The sequence below is a fragment of the Alnus glutinosa genome, chromosome 9 (assembly GCF_958979055.1).
Source record: "Alnus glutinosa chromosome 9, dhAlnGlut1.1, whole genome shotgun sequence".
NCBI lineage: Eukaryota > Viridiplantae > Streptophyta > Magnoliopsida > Fagales > Betulaceae > Alnus > Alnus glutinosa.
In genome coordinates, this window is record NC_084894.1 from 25359345 (window position 1) to 25380839 (window position 21495).

The window sequence follows — 21495 nt, forward strand, 5'->3', positions numbered from 1 at the left end:
AAGGGATCATGTATAGATTACTTCACAGATAAATGAATTTGAATACATTTGAATTTCAATGGGAATGAACGTCACCGCATATTTGAATCTTGAACTGTGCTGTTGTAAACTTTGGTATGAGATGCATCTGTTGATAACAATGGTGCTGGAGAGTTTGAAGTGCAGAGGATCTTGACTGATATGTTGCAGCTGTCGATTGGGCTGGTGTGGAGGCAACTGTCTGAAGGTTGTTAATACAAGGTCCCATTGAAGTGTTATATTGTGGAGTAGTTTCCTCCAATGGGAGTTGCAGTAATGTGTAATGTACGCAGGAGGTCATATGTACTGCATTTCGTGGCTGTCCGTTTAGAAAAATGAGGTCGGTTGCTTCCAGTTGAAAAAAACAATACCATTGTAGTAGGAAAGCCATAAGACTGTAAAGGTTTGTTGAATACGGGATGTTTGGGACCACTAGCAGTTGCTTACTGGCTACAATGATAGGATATCTGTTCAGCTTTTTTAGCATATTGACAGGGGTATGATGGGGTCCAATAATAAGGCTTGCGGCCTATGTTCTATGCGCATAGGACCCAAATTGGGAGTGTCAAATTAGTAATTAGGAATGTGTAGCATTTTCAGGTAGGACTTAAATGAACAAAGCTACTTGTGAGCTCGTTCGGGCTCGTGCTCGACTCGATTATTAAATGAGTTACTCGTGAACACGAAACTAGACTCGATTATTAAACTATTTATATTCGTATAAAACTCAGTTCAGCTTGGTTAACGCTCGTGAACAAATTCGTATAGGGTTCGATCGTTTGTTAGTTCGACTCGTATATATAGCTTATTTAGTATATTATATATTGCTTATTAAGTAACAATAGTCAATAACATATATAAAATTACAAGCATATGTGCCCCTGATGTATAGCAACAACGTTGCAATGCACTCTCATAAACATAACAATAACCTTCAAATCAATGTGCCATCATAACAGACCTCAACTTGTGGAATGCTCAAAATAGAAAATTGTGGCCAGTAGAGCAACCAATTCTTTCTCGGAGTGCCAACTGCCAAGCATAACCCATCAAAACAACATAAACTTCATACTAAGACAGTTTATCAAACATTCGCTACGCACGTTTTTAACACTCAAATTCTCAACAAAATTCACAAATCCATCTAATCTTTTTACATATTTACACCCTAAAATCATCATGAGCTCGAGCCTGTACAAAAATTTCTTTTTTTGTGAGCCGAGCCAAGCTTAATTTTTAAAACTCTTCAGGAGCTCGAGCTCGGCTTGTGATAAATTTAAATGAACTGAGCTTACATGTATTACTCGCCCGAGCTCAGCTCGTTTACAATCCTATTCTCAACTACACAAATCAAAGTCGGCTCCGAATAGCATGGTCTTTATGATATAGGGTTTATGTTGAAAAGACGAAAATATAGAAAGTAATGCTAGAAACTTCAACTGCGATCTTACTTTACTGATGTGACAGTGCCAATCAGCTCAGATATTTTTCAACAATGATTGATCTAATGATTGATTGGCACTACCACATCACCAAAGTGAGATAAAAGTGTGGTTTGCGCATTCATTTATAAATATTAGTATTATTTCTATAATCTTCTTTCCGACACTCACTTTTCTCAATTTTCGTTCACAATCATCTTCTAGATATACTCATCTCTCCCTCTCTCTCTCTTTCTGTATTACTTTGTTTTGTGAGCATGTGTCTTCTTTCTTGCGAATTTTCCAGTAGTGCTTGATAAATATTCCCATTTGTTATTGGATGCCTTGCATCGAACTGACTTGCAGAACCCAATAGTAGGCTTTCCCGTTACCCCTTTTGTTTGCAAACGTGCATCTCAAACTTTTTGATCTTTTTAGTAAGTTGGCCAATTTAGACTCAACTCCCATCAAGATTTCCTACAATCTTCTGCACAAGGACAGACAAAATTGTAAAAGAGTTATCAAAGAGGACTCTCTACCCACACAGGACGACCCTTTTTTCAGGAAACGGATCATCTCCAGTTCAAATTGAACTGGAGAGTATCCAGTTAGTTATAGTGTAGGAGCATTTTTGTCTTATAACTAACTGGATACTCTTTCGTTCAATTGAACCGAAGAGGATCCTAATACATTTTTTTTTCATAACTCTCTTGAATAGGAAGCTCTTACTTGAATAGGGGAACTCTTCTTACAATTATTGTTTTAAAAAAAAAAGGGCAAAATAATAGCAAAAATCTTGCTTGAATCCTCTTGGTAAAGAGTTTTGTAGTGGATTTTTTTTGTTTAAATAATAATAAAAAGTGATTAATGTGATATAAATGTGAAATGAGATTTACTTTTTTTTTGCGGGAAAAAAATGAAGAAAATTATTTGATAATAAAAAAGAATAAAAACAAAAGGTTGGAGAAATGAAAAAGAAAGACAGAGGAGTGTGTTGCCAAACACACCAACTCCACCAAAACCTCCGGAGCCCATCCCCAATAAAATAAAGCATGCAAAAACCAAAAAAATGAAAAAAGTAAACGGCTATATTGACTTAGAAGTGAAGGCTTTAGTCTGGTGCACATGTTTGTAGCCGTTAGGTAGTTCAACAAAACACTTTATACATACCCAATTGAATAAAATTGTTTATAAAACACAACTTCACCTACTAAAATATTAATATTTCTTGAAATATCACATAAATTGTAAGTGAAGTTTAATAAACACTTTGTATAATATAATAACAATGTGTGGAGATTAATCAATATCAAATCTCGAACACACTTTTAAAGAAAATTAATGTTAATGTTAATGTTATTATTCTAAACGAATTAATCAAATTATAATTGAAGTTTCTTGAAATTATTTACAAGACTCAATTTTACTTATGCTTTGTTTGTTTCGGTGTAAAATGATTTCCGTTGTAAAATAGTTTCAGGGAAGTCATTTTTCAGAAAAATATTTTCCATCGAAATCATTTTTCGGTGTTTGGCGCGTACGGAAAATTACAAATATTTTTTTATATTTTAATTTAATCATATTAATTAAAAAAATAAATTTTATTCACAAAATAAAAAATGTTAATATAAAAATATTTTTTTAATATTTGGCAGATACAAATTCCGGCAAAGTTGCCGGAATCTGGACATTTTTGCCAGATTCCGGAGATCTTTGCCGGAATCTGGCACGGCATCTCCAAAATCCGGCGATATCTGCCGGATGCCGACACCGACTGGAGTCGGAATCTGGCTTGTCGAAATCCGACAATATTAAACTGTTTGAATGTAAATGTCGACTGCATTGTTTAAAAAAAAGTCGATTGTATCTACTAAAAGCGTAAATCATTTTTCGGTTGACCATTATTTTCGCCTCTACCAAACACCGAAAAATACCGAAATCATTTTCCAGCAATCATTTTACGCCGAAACAAACAGAGCATTAGTAAGAAATCAACATTTCCTCACACCACTTCCACGCCAATTGGCAATTTTCTTGTCATCTGGTCATGTTTATAATTAGTCCATGAATCTCGCCCCTTAAAGCATAGGACGCTTTATAATGTGAATAAACGTGGTATAAACCACCCTAAAAAACATGATCGTGCACGAATCAACGATGAACAGTAAAGTACATGTCATTATAAAAGACAACTTTATAGTCAAGTAAAAGAAACTTAGTCTTTTTCTAAAACTTTGCCTTATTTTTATTTCAAGCTATTCTTTAAACACGCTTTATTAACTTAAGCATTAGAATCACCCCACCGACAAGCTTCTTTATTTATTTGAAAAATGATTTTTATACTCATTTCTCACAACAGCCACACAACAAGCTGACGTGGCTGGTAATATTTTATTATTTTTTTACAAAAAGAAAAGAAAAGAAAACAAAAAAAATAATAAAATATTACCGGCCACGTCAACTTGTTGTAAGGCTGTTGTGAGAAATAAGTGTAGGGATCATTTCTCTATTTATTTTTCTATTGATGTTGTCGAGGTGTGAAGATTAATCTGCTTCAAATTAATACTAATTTGGAAAAAGATAACCTAATTTCTCTCCAAAATATTTAATTTCCTTTGGATATATTATTATTATTATTTTGGTATTTTCCCCTAACTCTCCAAATGGTGTTCTCGAGACTGGCCCTGGACCACCCTCCTCCATTCTTTATTTATAACACAAGAGAGTGCGAGAGTGCGGGAGCAAGAGAGCGATAGTTTTTGTAATCTGAATCAGTTGAGAATCCACTGGTGGGATCAGATTCGGTTCTATCTTGGATCCTGCTTTTGAATAATTGATCAGTTCCACAACCAGATTGTCGTGTTCTTCTTCTTCTTTTGTTTCAATAAATTCTTAAAATAATTTCCGGAGAGAGGACAATTCAAATGCGAATTCGGAGAATTTCACGTAATTTTTCAGTGTACCAGAGCTTTACACTTCTCGTTTCGGATTTAATGGTGATTGATGTCGAACTTTAATCTCGGAAATCGGAAATGTCGGTTTACGTTGCTCGTGAGGCTCCTAAGGTTTCTGTCTCTCTGCGCCATTGTTTTTGGTTTGTGTATTTTTGTTTTCCTTTATGTTCATGATTGGTTTAATTTACGTGAAGCTATGGAGGAAAATATGCGCAGAGGCGTCTATAGAGGTTTCGCTCCTTGCAGAAAATTGGAAGTTTGTTCTTGCTGGGCTCGTTTTTCAGGTCCCCTCTCTCATTTATTGCTGTTATGGTTTTTCCAATTTTGGAATTAGCGTTGCTGATATTATTGCTTTTAGACTGTGTTTGTGCTTTGATAGATGTTTTTGGAAATCACATGACAATATCTGTTTATGGGAGTATCTTGTTTGAAGTAATGATTCAGGGAGAACATTCATGATAATATGCAGCAGGGGATGCCTGTTTAGCTGTTTATTTTGCTTAATTTTTACACTCGAAAGTTTTAGGAGTACATCGTGTTCCATGATAATGTTTTCTCTTTTGGTTGGTTGGTGATTTTGTTAAGAAAAAAAAATGGTTAGACTCAAAAGAGAAAATTTATATGTATTAGCACACAATGTTCGTGGTTTTTTGTTGTAGCTATATTACTTACTTTAGGATATGGGACATACTTGAATTTCTCAAATTTGGTGCTTCTTTCTGAAGGACAAGTAATGTTTTTCCTGGAGCCTTAGTAATCGTTCGTGGCTTGAAAGGTATCGAGTTCATGCTGCTGGTAGTGATGAGAGACATCTCTGACCTCACTGTTCTTTTGCTGTATTCTCGCTTTTATCAAATTTTGATTATTATAACATGAATTAGGCGGCTTACCAGATTTCATAGATGGATTTGGGGAGAATTGTTTGTTTCCCGTTGCAGTTTTGATTGTCTTGACAATGTTCTTTTTCGGTTGGCATCAAAACTGAAGTCTTTCAAACACTTCACCTCAAATAGACTGCTATCGGTTTTTCTTATTCACCTTAAATAAAGCCTTACAAAGCCTCGCAATCCATTTTTATTTTTATTATGGTTATCTGAATATCCATTTGAGATTTTATGGAGAAACTGAAACCATCCTTCTTGATGGATGTATCTCACATTTCACAATCTCCAATTCTTAATATGATTCATGTCATTTTATATCGTTGGACTTTTGGTTTTGGAACTTTCTCTACAGTATCTGCTTGGATGTCAAAATAAGAATCATTAAGATGTTTATGGAATAGGTTTGTTCCATTTTCAGTATCTTCATGGATTGGCTGCTCATGGAGTTCATTACTTACACCAGCCAGGGCCAACACTTCAGGATGCTGGGTTCTTTCTTTTTCCGGTGAGTATCACTTTTTGGATTGCAGTTAGGTTCCATAATCTTTGATGTAAGATTGTAGTAGCATTTATTTCCTTTGCTTTTGTGTTTATTTTAGGAACTTGGTGAGGACAAAGCATATATCAGTGAGACTATATTCACCTTCATCTTTTGTTCCTCTGTCTTTGTAAGTTCCCCCCATACTCCCTTACCAACTTCTGCTATCATTTTTTAAATATGACATTCATTTACTTGAGTTTTTTTCTCTTATATTGTCAATAGATTAATTGTTGAAATTCTCATAGATTTTTGTTCGCATAATTTGTGCGACCAGTGTTTTACCCATATAATCAGTAGAATTTCGTTCTTTGCTTCTATTCATATTGTTAGTTACATTTGATTTAGAATTTCATTCAGCTTCTTCTTTTTCCCCCTTTCTCTCTCCTTCTCCATTTTCAAATGTGGTACCATGTGCTTTCTGTGGCAATAGATAAAACGTGTACTACAAATACATGTATATGAAGACTCATTTTTGAAATATAACCTCTTGCTAATCAACTACTGTTAGTTTTATAGTTTTATATTGGTCTAACATATTGTTAATTCTCTTGCAGTGGACTTTTCATCCTTTCTTTTTTCAGAGCAAAAGAATCTACACCGTCCTGATGTGGTGCAGGATTCTTGCTTATTTAGTCGTAAGTACAGCTTATAGTTATAGTGATGCTATGTTCTGCTGGCAATATTACTCTCTAGATTTTTAAACTGCACATGCTTCATGAGATCATCCTGATTACTCTCTCTTCTTGTAAGAACAGTTTTGAAGGTTGCATTTGGCTTTTCTTAAGCGAGTTGTTTTAGTTATTTATAATTGAAAAAGAAAATTATGAAGGCTTTTTGTTATAGAGTAATTTTTCTTTGGGGTTACCACGGACTGTTCTGGTATCACATTATTCAGCGACAACATTTCAATCTCTGCTTAATACCTTGTTTACTGAATTTTTACAATCATCCAAGTATTTTTCATGGTTTCAACCTCTAGATATATTCAAGTGTTTATTGTGCATAAAATTTGAGTCAATTTTTGAACTCCTCTTAAACATCCATGTAAACGAAAAAGGAATGCCCCAACCTCATAAGAATTATTTAAAAAACTGAAAAGGTAAGATGATATGTTTTATTTCCCATAAATTGAGGCCTCAAGGCGTAAGCTGTAAGGTGTGGGCCTTTTGAGGTCTTAATTTTTTATATTTAAACAAACTGGAGGTCCATTTCTTTTCTTTTTATTTTTACTTCTAATAACAAGTGATCTTATACTCTTATTAGATGTGGGCTTCAGTAATTGGGTCCCACTTTTCTTTTTTGGTCTGACTTCAAGTGGTCCCTCAAGGCATAAGCTTCAATAAAGAAAGCACAAAATACATTAAAAAGCAAAAATAATGTCAGTTACCTTCAGGAGGTGTATGCTATTTGGCGGCTTTCTAGAATTCCATTGCTTGAAGGCGATTTGGGGAAGCCTCACCCCACGTTGTGCCTCCCATATATAGTGTCTTTTAAAACTACACTAATAAGCCTCCAAATTTTATGGGGTTACTCTTCAGTGAAAACTGAACAATGAGTGCAGTGGCTCATGTGTGAGTCCCAATCAGTCCAAAGAAATTTGCCCTTTTCAGTATTGATGTTGTTGTTGTATTCTTCATTCCTACAGCAAGAGGACTTTATGCAGAATGACAGTATTATTTTTCTTAACATTGCTTTTGTACTCCCACACTTGGGGAACTTCTTCTTCTCCCCTCTTTCTTTCTCTCAAAGTAGGTTGGAATAGTGGAAGTACCAGTATCGTATATTGTCCTGCTATATTTTTCTGATAATTCCTTTACGATTTTTGGATTCCTTTTTAGGCGTGTCAAAGTCTCCGGATCATCACATTCTATGCAACTCAGCTTCCTGGTCCAAACTATCATTGTCGAGAGGTAAATCTAGAGAACTTTGCATACTTTGTTGTCAGTTTGATGTAATCTCAGAAATCTTGTTTCTGCACTGTCATAGGCGAATGTATCGTTTGTCATTAATAACTTATGATTAAAGCAACTTTTTACAAATCAGGTACAACTGTCTCTTTCAGGGCTCGAAACTTGCCAGGCTGCCCCCTCCAGAAAGTGCACTCGAAGTGATTTTAATCAACTGTAAGACAGACTTAAATTAGGATGTTATTTTTTCCCATGATGCTTCCACAATCATACAATCATAACCTTGATGCTCATATGCTCTATATTAACATGCAGTTCCTCAGGGGGCGGTATATGGCTGTGGTGATCTGATTTTTTCATCACACATGATTTTTACCTTAGTATTTGTTCTGACATACCAAAAATACGGCACAAGGAGGTAAAAGATCATTTGCATCTTATGCTTCTTCATGAAAATTGTCTTTATTGTTTCTCAATTGCATGTATGGGTGGGGGCAGAAGGGTTGTCTTTATCAGGCATATAGGATTTTTTTTTCAGATTTACGGCTTTATAAAAACAAATTATAATGTTTTTCCTAAACCTTTTTTTTTTTAATAACTGTTGTGGGCGTATCCTTTCAGGTGCATTAAACAATTTGCTTGGTTGTTTGCTATTATCCAGAGCCTCCTGATTATAGCATCTCGCAAGCATTACACAGTTGACATTGTTGTAGCATGGTAACAGAAGGATTCTGTTCTTGAATAGACTATTTCTTATTTGTTTTATTGGTTGTGAACTGTTCTATTTCTATGCAGGTATACTGTAAATTTGGTGGTGTTCTTTCTTGACAAGAAATTGCCAGGTTAGCTTTAACAATGATATCTTTTACTTCAGCATTAGGGTAGGTTGATTGTGATTTTCAGAAAAATGTTTTATGTATCTTTATTAAAATCGGGTGACCTTTTTCGATATATCACTTGAGGAAAGACAAGGTTGGGTTACCCCATCAATTATCTGGGCTTGCTTACCTTGCCATTAGTGGCATTAATATATATTGTTAATACAGAATATCTTCATTATTATCTAATGTATCACTTGTTTAGAACTGGACAGAACTTCAAAAACAGTTAATTGTTACTGCTGCTGTAGAATACTTAATCTCTGTAGATGGTGACTTAGTTGTCTGCACTGCAGAATTGCCAGATCGATCCAGTAGCTCTACATCTTCACCACTACCTCCTTGAGCTCCAAAAAGAAGGATAGCAAGAACAAAAAAGAGCATAAAAGAATTCCTTAATGGGATTTCCGCAGATAATACATATTTACAGAAAAACATTTGTGAATATTTCTAATCAGCGTACTCGGTGTAATTAAGAGTTGCTGGATGCTTTTTTGACTGTGAAATGAAATTGTAAAGGCTATGTTTTTGGAGACAGAGAATGCTAATGAAACACAAGATAAGAACATAGTGGTATGTAGTACATAGATGACAGCACCAGCTGAAGATAGCTATGCTGCCATTACCACAATTGTTATGTCCATAGTTCTGCTTTTATTGATCCAACCTCAACTCTTCTAGACCTTGATCAACATGATTTGTATTGTTGGAAGGAGTAATGTTACATATCACCCTTATGTTCTCATTTTGTCCCCCAAAATTAATGTGGCTCTTAAAATCATCAAAGGTGATATGTAGCATTACTCGGTTGGAAGTGGAAAAGATTTACATAAGGTTTTAAAATGCATATTCAATTCTCCTCATGTTTCCAGTTGCATTGTTTGTTGATTTTCACCCTTGTCTTCAATGGTGAAGTGCACATCCTTACTTGCATAAGCAGTTTGTATATCAATTCTTTATTTGAGCATAAAAGGAAGGAGAGGGAGAGGGAGAGGGAGATGGAGAGAGTATTGTATGGAGAGTGTAACATCTCAGTCTCATATTGAGAAGATGAGCAGCTCACATAGAGTGAGTGGTTTATAAAGACACTTATGGATACCAAGTCTCACATTGGTTCCTTATTATGTGATACTGAGCTTTATAAGTTGATTATAAGGAAACTTCAAATCGACTAGTCATTTTGGAGTTATAATGCAGATGTGGTTAGTGTTTTCCTGTGTCGTTACAAATGGTATCAGAACAACCTAGTAACACCATGTGGTATTGGAGCACTACATGATGTGGCCCCGGTGAGGACATCACAGATTTAAGGGGTGAGATTGGAACACCTAAGTTCCATATTGAGAAAATAAGTAGCTCACATAGAATATATGATTTATATAGACACTCATTAATGTTAAGGGTGCGTTTGGGATTGCGATTTCGTAGACAATAAGTGCGATTTTAAACCAAATCGCAGAACATAGATCGTTTGGGAACTGCGTTTTTAAAAATTGCGATTTGAAAATGCAGAAAATCTGCTTTTTCAAAATAGCAGATAAGATGGTGCTTTTTTGAAAACGCAGAATTTTAAAGGTAAATTCGCGATTTTAAAGGCCAAATTGCGATTTTGCCAAACGCTTAACTGCGTTTTTAAAAATTACTTTTTTCAAATCGCACATTTTAAAATCGTTATTTTAAATTGCACTTTTTGAAATCGCAAATCCAAACGGACCCTAAGTCTCACATTAGTTCCTTACTAAAAGCATTCATATCCGATTATGTAAAATTTTATCTAGAATAGTTAACGAAAACCCACTTTTGCTAGTTTAGCTAACGGATTTTAAAAGGCACCATCCATCCAATTATTTATTCTTAATTCTATATTCTTTCTTTATTCTTTTTAATTATTTTTTTACTAACAAGTTTGGGCCACCCCCACCCATGCCTATTCAGCTTTTCTCCTTCGTCATTCCTCTTTAGCTTCGGACCCAACAAGCAATTCACTTCTTCACTCCCTGCTCTTCTTTGAAACAAACTAAGAAGTAGAAGAATACTACTACTCTTTGATTGAAATATCGACACTTGGAATAAGTGCAGCAAAATCATCCGCAGACAACTCTTCTACAGAACCAAACTGCAAAATACACCAATCAAGCTAAAATCTTCCATCCAACCCATATATGCAGAACCCATTACAATTTCCATCCAAAATCAACCGAAAAATTGCTTAAGATCCAAAACTCAAGAAAGCAACCCAAAATCGAACTTATCTCCCTCTACACAGATCCAAAAATCACCGGAAATCTCTCGTCTTCTCTCCAACCAAACAACCCATGCACCTGAGCTTGACCACCTTGGGCATGCCTGTCTCGGCGGCCGAGCCAAAGTCCACCAGAGTTGGTGCGATGGTGTTCGTAGCTGCCATTTCAGTGCTCGCTCTCTACATCAGAGAAGGGACAAGCAGCAGGGAAAGGAAAAGAAAAAAAGGAGAAGAGTATGAGAGAGAGATTCACAGAGAAAGAAATAAATTAAATAATGATACATTCGTGAACAGTGCAACTCCACAGTTGCACTGTTCACGGATGTAAGGAAACTCTATTGTAGCTTTGCTTTACATAAGCTGATGGAGGACGATTTTAAAAGTTTTGTTATCTATTCTAGCCAAAAGTGGGTTTTCAATAACCATCTGTGAATGCTCTATGTGATACTGGGATTTATAAAACTCTAAATTGACTAGTCATTTCATAGTTATAGAACGACTAGCGCTTTTTTTTTTTTTTTTATCTTTGCATAAAGAATGTAGATCAAGGAAAAAAAAAAAGAAGTGGTGACTATATTTCTGGACCGGTTGTCATTTTCAAAGTTCAATTTTCAAAATTTGGTGCTCAAAAGTTGATGAGTTGATGAGGGTGAAGCATGGAAAAAGGAGGAGCATGGTACTTGATGGTGTCACATAGAGGACACACTGGCTTGGAGATTTTGAGGGTACAGTGGAGCAGATAAGGGAGGGAGGCAGTGGAGCAGATAAGGAGGAGGCATGTGATGCCTTTTTCTAGCCTATTGAAGCTGGCATGAGCCAATGATGCAACCTAATAATGCCTCCCTTGACTGATGCCCCCACCACGGCCACTACTTTTAGATGTATATTGGAGACATCATTTCTTACATCACATGCCTTTCCTAATTCCTAGTATTTCTCTATCAAAGGGGACTGTGTCTCCCCTTTTTTTAGCTATGCCTTTCAGTACAAGCATGAAATCTGGTATCTGCTCGATCTGCTCCAGGCCCCTACGGTGTCAAAATGTATGAAAAAAAGAAAAGAAAAGAAAAGGAAGATATCATTGTGCCTGCAGGCACTCCCTTTTGGGCCTCTTTGGTGCAACCCTAAAGTATGGCTAAGCTGCAACAAGTTCTGAACAAGTTGCTGAAAATCATTGCCCCTTCACCAGCTATAAAACAACAAAAAGTATGTAATTTGATTCGCCCATGAACACCTATGGTGTGGTTGCCCACTACAGCTAGCCTTAATTTAATGGAAATTTTGTCAAATTGTCTCTTGGGGTTTGAGATCGTGACAAATAACTCCGTCGTGTGAATTTCGGCCATTTTTTCTACAAAATCTTTGTAAAATTATAATAAATAAAAAAAAAATAAAAAAAATTGGGTTAGCATAGAGAATAGTTCGGCCACTGAGAGCTTGAGGGTGATTTGACCACCTCAGATTCAGCTAAACAGCCCAATTTTTTATTTGTATAATTTTTTAGGATAAATTTATAATTTCTTGATGCGAAGTATACCATGTAAAGTTATTTATTTAACACTTTTAAAAATTTAGGAAATTATTTGTCAAGGGAGGATTAAAAAATTGGAGCTTTCTAGAGACACATGCCGTCCAGATGGGTTCCCCGGCGCTTTCTTGTTCCGCCGCTGCTGTTTCCGGCTGTCGAGATCACTGGTGACCGGCGCGTGAAGTTCTCTCTTCTACCGGCGCGTGGTGTCTCGTTCCGGCGTTTTTTCGCCGAGCAAAGGCGACGGTCGAGGCTCTGGGTGGTTGATCTGTCGGCTGGCGGTTTCGGGGGAGGCGAGTGCTGTACACGCGCCGGTCTCTGGCGAAGACAGTGCTCCCCTTCTGGCGTTTTTGGATTGTATTTTTTGCTAGTTGTATTTGTGTATTCTCTTGTTTCTAGGTACAGTTGCTTATGTGTGGCTCAAGTTTTACTAGAATTTTCTTTGTTTAGGGGCTGATTGCAATTTTAGTGAAATTTGAGATTCTACATATGTAATTGTTTTTTAAGTCAGATCCTTCTGACTTAAGAGCTTGTGGGGGGATTTGTCCCTCATTGTTCATGATGTAGCCTTCGGGCATTCAGATCCTAAATAACACATACTATTTGTTAAAAAAAAAAAAAATTGGAGCTTTCGTTGATTTTTCAAAAGATCTCATTTTTTTTTTTTATTCTTCTAGAGAACCTAAGCTGGATCCCTATTGCATTGATATTTATTCAAAATGTACTTGAAAGTCATATATTCTGAATCACATGGGTTTTGAAAACATGTAACATGTTAGACATGTTAGTTGAATAGATTATTAATTAAAACTTTGGATAGTTTTGAGATGATTTGATTTGTTGCCGGAGCAAAATCACCTTGATAAGGTCAAAAGACTCATCCTATGATGTTAACTATTGCATCAGCTGTTTGGCAGATTATTGACGTCAACCTAACTGAGCTTCAAAGGCTTGGGTAATTCCCTGATTGCTTCTTTTTTTACATGCTTTAAGGAAGTCATTGAAATTGAAAAATGAAAAAGAAAAAGAAAAAGAAAAAAACTAATACGTGGGCAATCAGTCAAGTCACTCAATGGGCCTCAGAATTTGATTATTTTCTTATCCTTTTCAAACGCCCACTAACAAAAGGAATCACTCGGCTGGTCCCACTTTCTGTGACATCCCACAATTGATCTTATCAGAATATAATCTAATAATTATGGGTAATTTGGTTTCGTTTTGTTAATGCTTTTTAAGGTTTTTTTTTTTTTTTTAATTAATTAAAATTAAAAAAAAAAGCATTATGATGTGATATAAAAGTTAAAGTAATTTTTGAGTGTTTTGTATCTTAAGTTATTTGCAAAGGCAAAGATATGAATTAGGATTCTCTACGATTTCAAATAAATTTTAGATTCTCAAATTATATAAATTTAGGCCATTTTTTTTTTATTTTACATTAAATGATGTGAAAAATGCTACATATTAAAGATATAACATGTTAACGAGACAACTAAAAAAAAATCTAAAAAGCTTTTTATTCATTTTTTGAAGAGATTTTTTTCTTTATTAAACAAAAATACAGTTTTTTGCTCGAAGCTTTTACACGACATAAATTGTAAGAACCTAATAAAAATGTATTCAATTCTCATTGTTAACTTGTCACATTTTTAATAGGTAGCATTTTTCAAATCGTTCGATGCACGAAACAACCTAAATTAACATAATTTGATAATTTATAATTTAAAAAAAATTATAGAACATCCTGATCCCAAAACTATAGCCCTGCTTGGGTAGTAGTAGTAGCCTTCACATTTTAAAAATCACCTCTAAATTATAGGTTTTTATGGAATAAATCCTTTAAAATTATGTTTTTACTCCTTAAAAAGTTTTTGTTTTTGTTTTATTCCATTTGTTGGTATTGTGGGTTTTCTCCATTATTTGTTAATATTTTTATTTTTATTTTTTATTTTATTTATTCCAAATATTTGAGAATACAGATTTGTTGAAGGAATGATGATGCTCAACTCAGATTTTAGCAATCATCAAATTCGGGTATTTTTTTTTTACTGGAAAAATCTCAGAGGGCTGCGAGAAAGTAAAACACGAAAAGTAAGTCCAAGGCAGTATCATTATCACATAGCAATGAACAGTACCTTTTTATTTACATCCACGTCCATCATCTTTAGAAGGCACAAAATAGTACCTTTCATCCACCCATCATGCTCACCAATTGTAGCCCTAAAAAGTGACATCTTCTATTTCATACATCTAATTATCAAACCTATAATCTTTTTGTATTTTTAAATATTGTTTTGTGTTTGACTTGTTTGTTAATTTTTTTATTTTTTTAGTTTATTTTATTTTATACAATGTATCATGTTTCACCTATAGCCGAAGTGCTGAACAATACCTTTTGCTACCTGATCCACACAAAGTGGTATGCTTTTAAGCGTAAAGGCCCAGTCAGAATTCGCAGACTAATTTCTGGCCCATCCCCACTGTAGGAATAAAGCCTTTAAACGTGGGCTATGCCCGAGTGGCTGGCCTTAAGAGAGATGTAGCATTTAAATAGATTTGAACTTGAGACCTTGAGAGGTGATAATCTCTTGAAGCTGCAAGCCTGACCACTAGGCCCACCCCCTTGGGGTTTGTTTGTTAATGTTTTGTTTTGAAAAAGAAAAAACAAGAACTTTAACGAGCACGTGTGTTCTATAGATTCAATGGTAAATTTGCAAAAGAGATAATGTATAAGAGCATCTCCAGCAGTTAGAGTTAAAGTAGTTACTCAAAAAGTACCAATCTCTACTTTAATTACTGTTTATCTTAAAAATACTTCAACAATAATCATTGTTCCACTCTTCATTTTCTTTAAATAATATTTTTTTATTGTTTTATTTTCTCTCTCTCTCTCTCTCTCCGATCACTCTTCCTCGCCTCATCTTTCTCCTCCTCCCCTCTTCTTCGCATGTTCCAGAAGCATCTTCAATTTGCAGATCTCTTCTCTATTTCATTTCATTTCTTCTTCTTCTTCTCCTTCTTTTCTGATTATTCCCTTGCTTCTATCTTCCTTCTTGGCCGAACAAGGAGAAAATGAGATTGTGAGACTGAGGGAGAGCTGGGTTCAGCGGGTCAAGCCGATAGCCGGTGAGTCGACTCCGATGGAGCCTGAGACGCGACTTCCGGTGACCTGAGACAATTTTCGGTAGTTGGAACCTAATTTATGATGTCTAATGGGGGATTTTTTGGTGAAAATTAAGGTGATTTCTTGTGTTTTTATTGTGGATTATTGTGCGAGAACGAAGACGTTGCTGAGGATGGAGGAAAGTAGAGCAGCGGTGTTGGAGGAGAGGGAAGGGGTTGGTGGTGTTGACCGAGAGGGGCGGAGGAAAGAAGGGCATCAGGACGGAAAGTGACCAAGAGGGACGGAGAGGGAGAGTGGGAGAGTGAGAAAATATTAATAAATTTTTTTGTAGTAATGAACAGTCTGTTAAGGAAAAATGGTTAAAGTAGCTAATCTGCTGGAGAATAAAAAAGGTCAAAAATAGTTAAATTTGACTTTTTAGCTTAGATAAAGCATATATTGAAAATGCTCTAAGAGAATGACACAAAACACGTATTGTCACGATATAATCGCCATCGTATTATCCAATTTTGAATTTATGGCTTGATTAACACATTTGGAGGCTCTAATTTCTAACATGTAATTCGTTCCTAGGATATGATGATAAGGACGTCTCACATTATTAAATCATCCATTTATGCAACTTTACCTAAACTTAAGTTCAAATATGTTTTTTATATATATATATATATATATATATAATTAAATATACATTTCTCTTTTGACTTTGACCCTCAATGAAAGCGACAGGATTCGGCGACTTATCGCCCCTCGCATCGCCGATCAACACAAAACAAACGAACGCCCACTGCCCTCACGCGTCCGCAATTTCAAATCACAGTAACCAAAACACTACAAATTTATCTTAAAAAAACAAAAACTAAAATTGCAAGAGCATTCTTACTGGGTTAGGCTATTTTTCATTTTAGGTTAGAAAAGCTAAGCAAAATCGAAAAATGACAAAGGCTATAACAGTCCGAACAACGCATCCACTCGCGAGGGCGGCTCCAATTGCCGCAAAACGCCGACGCGTCGGGTCTCCATTGGTGGATTGGGTGTCACGCGCCTGGTGAAGAGTCGGCGGCGAGTCGTACGTCTGGAAGCGAAATGAACCGAGAAAAACAGAAGGAATAAAAAGTGTGCAGAGGAAAATTCAGGGAGCAGAGAATGATGAGCTGGTGAGAGAAAGTGTGAGAAACGGAAAAACAAATTATTAAAACCTCTCAGATCCAAAAAGTTTACTTCTTTTTTTCTTTTCTCTTTTCTCTCACTTTCTCGCTGCCCAAACAACCAAACAAATCTTTCTCTTTCTCTTGCTTTTATTTTTTTATATATCTCTCTCATTTTCCCAGCCTATCCTCATCTCTCATCTCTAAGAAAGTGATAGAAAGAGAAGAGAGAGGGAGAGAGAGAGAGAGATCAGTTACGTATTGACTTTTCTCGGTGTAGGATTTCCAATGGGAGCTCGTTGCTCCAAATTGTCGCTCTGCTTTTGGGCGTCGAACATCAAATCCAGTCTGAACGACTTGTCCGACATTGGTGAGATTTCCTCTCCCTTTCCCAAGACAATTCGGTTGTTCTGCGTTTGTGTGAGTTTTTAGGGTTTGATTTTTGGCGTTGTGGATGCAGAGAAAGGGGGAAGAGATTGCAAGGACGCGTTGCCTGGGTTCAGCGAGTTCAGCTTGGATCAGCTCAGAGTTGCTACTACTGGATTCTCTTCCGAGAACATTGTCTCGGAGCACGGAGAGAAAGCTCCCAATGTTGTGTATAGAGGAAAGCTCGAAGATGAAAGCTTGATCGCCGTTAAGCGCTTCAACAAGTCGGCCTGGCCCGATTCTCGCCAATTCATAGTCCGTACTCTTACTCCAATTCATTCTCTAAGCTAATTTGTGCATTTTCTATATAGATATATACATAATATATATATATATATATGTGTGTGTGTGTGTGTGTGTGTGTGTGTATTTATGTATGTAGGTATTTGTATACACACCTATATATATATATATATATATATATATATATATATATATATATATATATATATATATACGTATGTATGTATGCACATGTATATGTATGTATCTGTGTGTGGGTTTAGGTTTTGATTGGTGGGTTTCAATGGGATTGTAGGAGGAGGCGAGGACGGTGGGGCAGCTAAGGAGTGAGCGGTTGGCGAATTTGATAGGGTGTTGCTGTGAAGGGGAGGAGAGGTTGCTTGTGGCTGAGTTCATGCCTAATGAGACTCTTTCTAAACATCTTTTCCATTGTAAGTTTCACTCGGTACTTTGTTTTGTTACATACTATGTTTATGTTTGAGTTTCTTCTTTAGGTTGAGCTGATTGGAATGCTGCATTATTTGTGTTTAATGTGAATGGGTTTTTCTTTACCGACTAGTTTGGTGGTGAGAAAAGGGTGACAAAGATGTAATATGAAATTTTGTGTTTGGTGGTACATGCTGGGTTTTTTTTTTTTTTTCTTGAAAATTAGAAGGGTTTTACTAAGCCATTCAGTGATATGGACTTGGTTGAGTGGAGTATTTGATTTTATGGGCTACTGATTAATTTAAAGCTTAAACTCAAGAATTTGATTTTTTATTTTTATTTTTTTAACTTTTACTACAAAGCCATTTAGTTGTCAGGTCTTGGTAGAGCATTTGATTCTCTGGGCTACCAAGTAATCAAAAGTTCAAACTCAAGATCTTGATTTTTTAACTTTTCCTGGATTATTTTGAGCAACCAAACGGGCTGTGAAGTAAATATTTGAACTATTCTTGCATTCTTTTGAGGCTAGCGTATCTCTTTTGTGGAATTTTATGGACTAAGAAACAAAGATAAGATCTTCTGTCTTCTTGATTCCGTACTTATTCACTTGATTTAATATGTGTCTTCACTTCAAATAGTCAAAAAATTTCTTTGCTCTAATTTGTATTTGGTTAATCTGGTTTAGGGGAGGCCCAGCCAATGAAATGGGCAATGAGGCTGAGAGTGGCTTTGTATTTGGCACAAGCTTTGGACTATTGCAGCAGTAAAGGCAGGGCGTTGTACCATGACCTTAATGCTTACAGAGTTTTGTTTGATAAGGTATTTTGGTTTTTGTATCACTCAGGCTGCTTGCCTTTTTTTTTTCTTCTCAACATGTTGCTTATCTTTGTACTTCACTTCTTACTATGAGTCCATTCTTGACAGGATGGAAATCCCAGGCTCTCCTGCTTTGGCCTTATGAAGAATAGCCGAGATGGCAAGAGCTATAGTACAAACTTGGCCTTCACCCCTCCAGAATACTTGAGAACAGGTAATAGCTGTTGCTCACGGCGACAATATCTTATTTTAAGGTTTACTTGCACTTAGGATTTGGTGCAAGTTCCAGAAAATGAAAATTGTGATGGTTGATGTTGAGTCTTCCACAAAGGGACCCCCCCTTTTGTCATTACCTCTCTTAATGTGCTGTACTTTTGTTTTTATCTTTGGCTACAGCAAAAAAAGGTATTCTGCTTCTAGCTTCATGTTAATGAATCTTAACATGTCATGTCTATGTATGTTTTCTTTTGCCGAGTTACTTAGATGTTTCCATTTGCAGGAAGAGTGACATCAGAAAGTGTAGTTTACAGCTTTGGCACCCTATTGCTTGATCTCCTCAGTGGCAAACACATCCCCCCAAGCCATGTAAACACTTGCTTCCTTATATTCAGTTTTATCTATCTTTTAACTCTGCTTAGATAATTCTTGGCTTTCTAAGAAAATCTTTTGGGCTACAAAAGAGCCTGTGCTGAGAGTTGCAGCTTTATGGATTCAGTGCTCTCTAAGTAGTTGGCTTGTACTTTTTAGCTGGATCATCATCACAGTGCTAGTTACTTTGATATCATAAGATTAGAGATTTTTGAGTTTAATAATTCTCCTTTCTCCTTCTATTTACAGGCACTTGACCTGATACGTGGAAAGAATTTTCTGATGCTGATGGACTCATGTTTGGAGGGTCATTTCTCAAATGATGATGGGACTGAGTTAGTGCGATTAGCTTCACGCTGTTTACAGTATGAACCTCGGGAGAGGCCAAATGCTAAGTCTCTTGTGACTGCTCTCACTCCTCTTCAGAAGGAAAAAGATGTATGCTCAACTTCTTTATAAATAAAGGGACCTATAGATTCACTGCACTCAAAAACAACATTTTGGTGTTTGGACATTATGGAGAACTTACTCATTATTTTTTACTGCTGAATCTGTTACATTGTTCTGCCAATAATGAATTATTCATCAAAAAATAATAATGAAAGTTTGGTTTGCGGACTTCTGCTTCAAAATGCTGGCATTTAAGTTGATTACCTTGAGGACATTATATCATCTCATTTGGTGGTATTTTTGTAGGTCCCATCATATGTTTTGATGGGCATAAAACACGGAACTGCATCCCCAAAGGAAACATTGCCATTGACACCTTTGGGTGAAGCTTGCTCAAGAAGGGATCTTACAGCAATACATGAAATGTTGGAAAAGGTTGGATATAGGGATGATGAGGGTGTTGCAAATGAGGTTAGTGATATCAGGTCCAAAATTCTTAAATATTATATTTCAGATCAGTGTCGGAAAGAAAATGCTTTTAATATATAGAAAACCTTTGAATGCTGAAATATCATCATGTTTTAAACATTTACTGGTCCATTTTTCCAGAATTTCTGAGATATACCTTTTATGTGTCTTATTCATCTGTGGTTTGTGACTCTAATTCTAATTGTTTTCATCAAGAACTATGAGGAATAAAGGCTGTTCTTGATTTAGCTGTCAGGAGATGTGTCTTAATAAAATGGATAATTTTAATTGCTCAGTATCTTCCACATAATTTTCTTCATGGTGCTAAAAAGTGCTATTATTGCTCACTTGTCAAGTGTCGATGTACCAAAATACCCAAGGTGTTTTCATGGCGTATGATGTTTTTTCATTATACAACCATGTACATTCTTTGTACCTAGGCTATTTCGGTTGAGCAGGCCATGTTATAATAGCACTTGAAAGGCCTAAAGGAAAATGCCTGCCCAAGATGTTGATGATTTACTTTGATTGCTTGCATTAGTATTTGTTCTTAGCAAACTTGAATTTGATTCCTCTTGCACACATGCCACGTTGCTCAGTACCATGGAATTTCCTTTTCCCTGCAGCTTTCCTTCCAAATGTGGACAAATCAAATACAGGAAACACTGAATTCTAAGAAGCGTGGAGATACTGCTTTTCGAGCTAAGGACTTTGCTACTGCCACTGATTGTTATACACAAGTAAGTCATTTCTTTAGAACTGCAGAATCTTCCAGCTAAATTGGTCCTCAAAATCAACAGGCAAACTGAAATGCATGGTAGTCTTGGAACACTATGACATAGTTACATCTAAATTTATAAAATTCTAGACCAATGGTCTTTATTCTTTGTAACTGCAAGGTAGTTATACATTAAATTAGGTGGATTATGGATTTTGGAAAGTAATTATGAGTTGGCATAGATATGATTCTTTTTTAGTCAAAATGAAATTGGAGTGCATGATTTATGTTAACAAATAAGAAAAAAGTCGAAATGCATTGATAGCCCCCTTTAGCATACAGATCGATTGGCCACTAGTTCAAATGTATGATAAAGATGTAGAGCAAGTGTTGAATTTGTTCTTGCTTTTACTCTAAACGTGGATCTTCTCCTTTGCTTGACTGTGTAGTTCATCGATGGTGGGACCATGATATCACCAACCGTGTTTGCCAGGCGCTGCTTGTGTTACTTGATGAGTGACATGCTACAAGAAGCTCTTGGAGACGCAATGCAAGCCCAGGTAATATCTCCTGATTGGCCTACTGCCTTCTATCTTCAGGCAGCAGCGCTCTTCAGCCTTGGGATGGACAATGATGCACAGGAAAGTCTCAAAGATGGCACATCCTTGGAAGCCAAAAAACATATTAACTGAAATTGTATAGCATTTTTTTTTCTTCTTTCATTAGAGAAAAAAAAAAGGAAAAAAAAAAAAAAAAAAGAGTATAGAAAAATACTCCT

General features: G+C 36.0%; 2 protein-coding genes across 3 annotated transcripts; both read left to right on the forward strand.

Moving 5' to 3' along the window:
- The first annotated feature begins 4119 nt into the window (after nt 1-4119).
- LOC133877833 (phosphatidylinositol:ceramide inositolphosphotransferase 3) lies at nt 4120-9599 on the forward strand. Of its 2 annotated transcripts, none has more exons than XM_062316258.1 (11): nt 4120-4504; nt 4588-4677; nt 5696-5782; nt 5877-5945; nt 6373-6453; nt 7657-7728; nt 7881-7941; nt 8041-8143; nt 8347-8442; nt 8521-8567; nt 8855-9599. In XM_062316258.1, exons 1-11 carry the CDS (start codon nt 4472-4474, stop codon nt 8947-8949), a joined length of 834 nt encoding a protein of 277 aa, XP_062172242.1. In that variant the 5' UTR covers nt 4120-4471; the 3' UTR covers nt 8950-9599. The 2 variants fall into 2 exon arrangements, with proteins under 2 accessions (XP_062172242.1, XP_062172243.1); XM_062316259.1 differs by having other exon boundaries at nt 4122-4504; nt 8900-9598.
- Nucleotides 9600-16628: 7029 nt separating this feature from the next.
- On the forward strand, nt 16629-21488 carry LOC133877880 (serine/threonine-protein kinase BSK5-like). Its single transcript, XM_062316330.1, has 10 exons — nt 16629-17012; nt 17103-17323; nt 17607-17742; nt 18423-18556; nt 18662-18767; nt 19053-19138; nt 19391-19579; nt 19838-20002; nt 20626-20739; nt 21167-21488. Exons 1-10 carry the CDS (start codon nt 16931-16933, stop codon nt 21407-21409), a joined length of 1476 nt encoding a protein of 491 aa, XP_062172314.1. The 5' UTR covers nt 16629-16930; the 3' UTR covers nt 21410-21488.
- Nucleotides 21489-21495: the final 7 nt, after the last annotated feature.

What these genes read in the sequence shown, in the direction of transcription:
- LOC133877833 (XM_062316258.1), top strand. Translation starts at nt 4,472, where the DNA reads ATGTCGGTTTACGTTGCTCGTGAGGCTCCTAAG. An exon ending in CAAAAATACGGCACAAGGAG is followed by an intron (nt 8,144 to 8,346) that starts GTAAAAGATCAT and finishes GTATCCTTTCAG; the next exon opens with GTGCATTAAACAATTTGCTT. An exon ending in TCTTGACAAGAAATTGCCAG is followed by an intron (nt 8,568 to 8,854) that starts GTTAGCTTTAAC and finishes CTGCTGCTGTAG; the next exon opens with AATACTTAATCTCTGTAGAT.
- LOC133877880 (XM_062316330.1), top strand. Translation starts at nt 16,931, where the DNA reads ATGGGAGCTCGTTGCTCCAAATTGTCGCTCTGCTTTTGGGCGTCGAAC. An exon ending in CCGATTCTCGCCAATTCATA is followed by an intron (nt 17,324 to 17,606) that starts GTCCGTACTCTT and finishes ATGGGATTGTAG; the next exon opens with GAGGAGGCGAGGACGGTGGG. An exon ending in ATGAGGGTGTTGCAAATGAG is followed by an intron (nt 20,003 to 20,625) that starts GTTAGTGATATC and finishes TTTTCCCTGCAG; the next exon opens with CTTTCCTTCCAAATGTGGAC.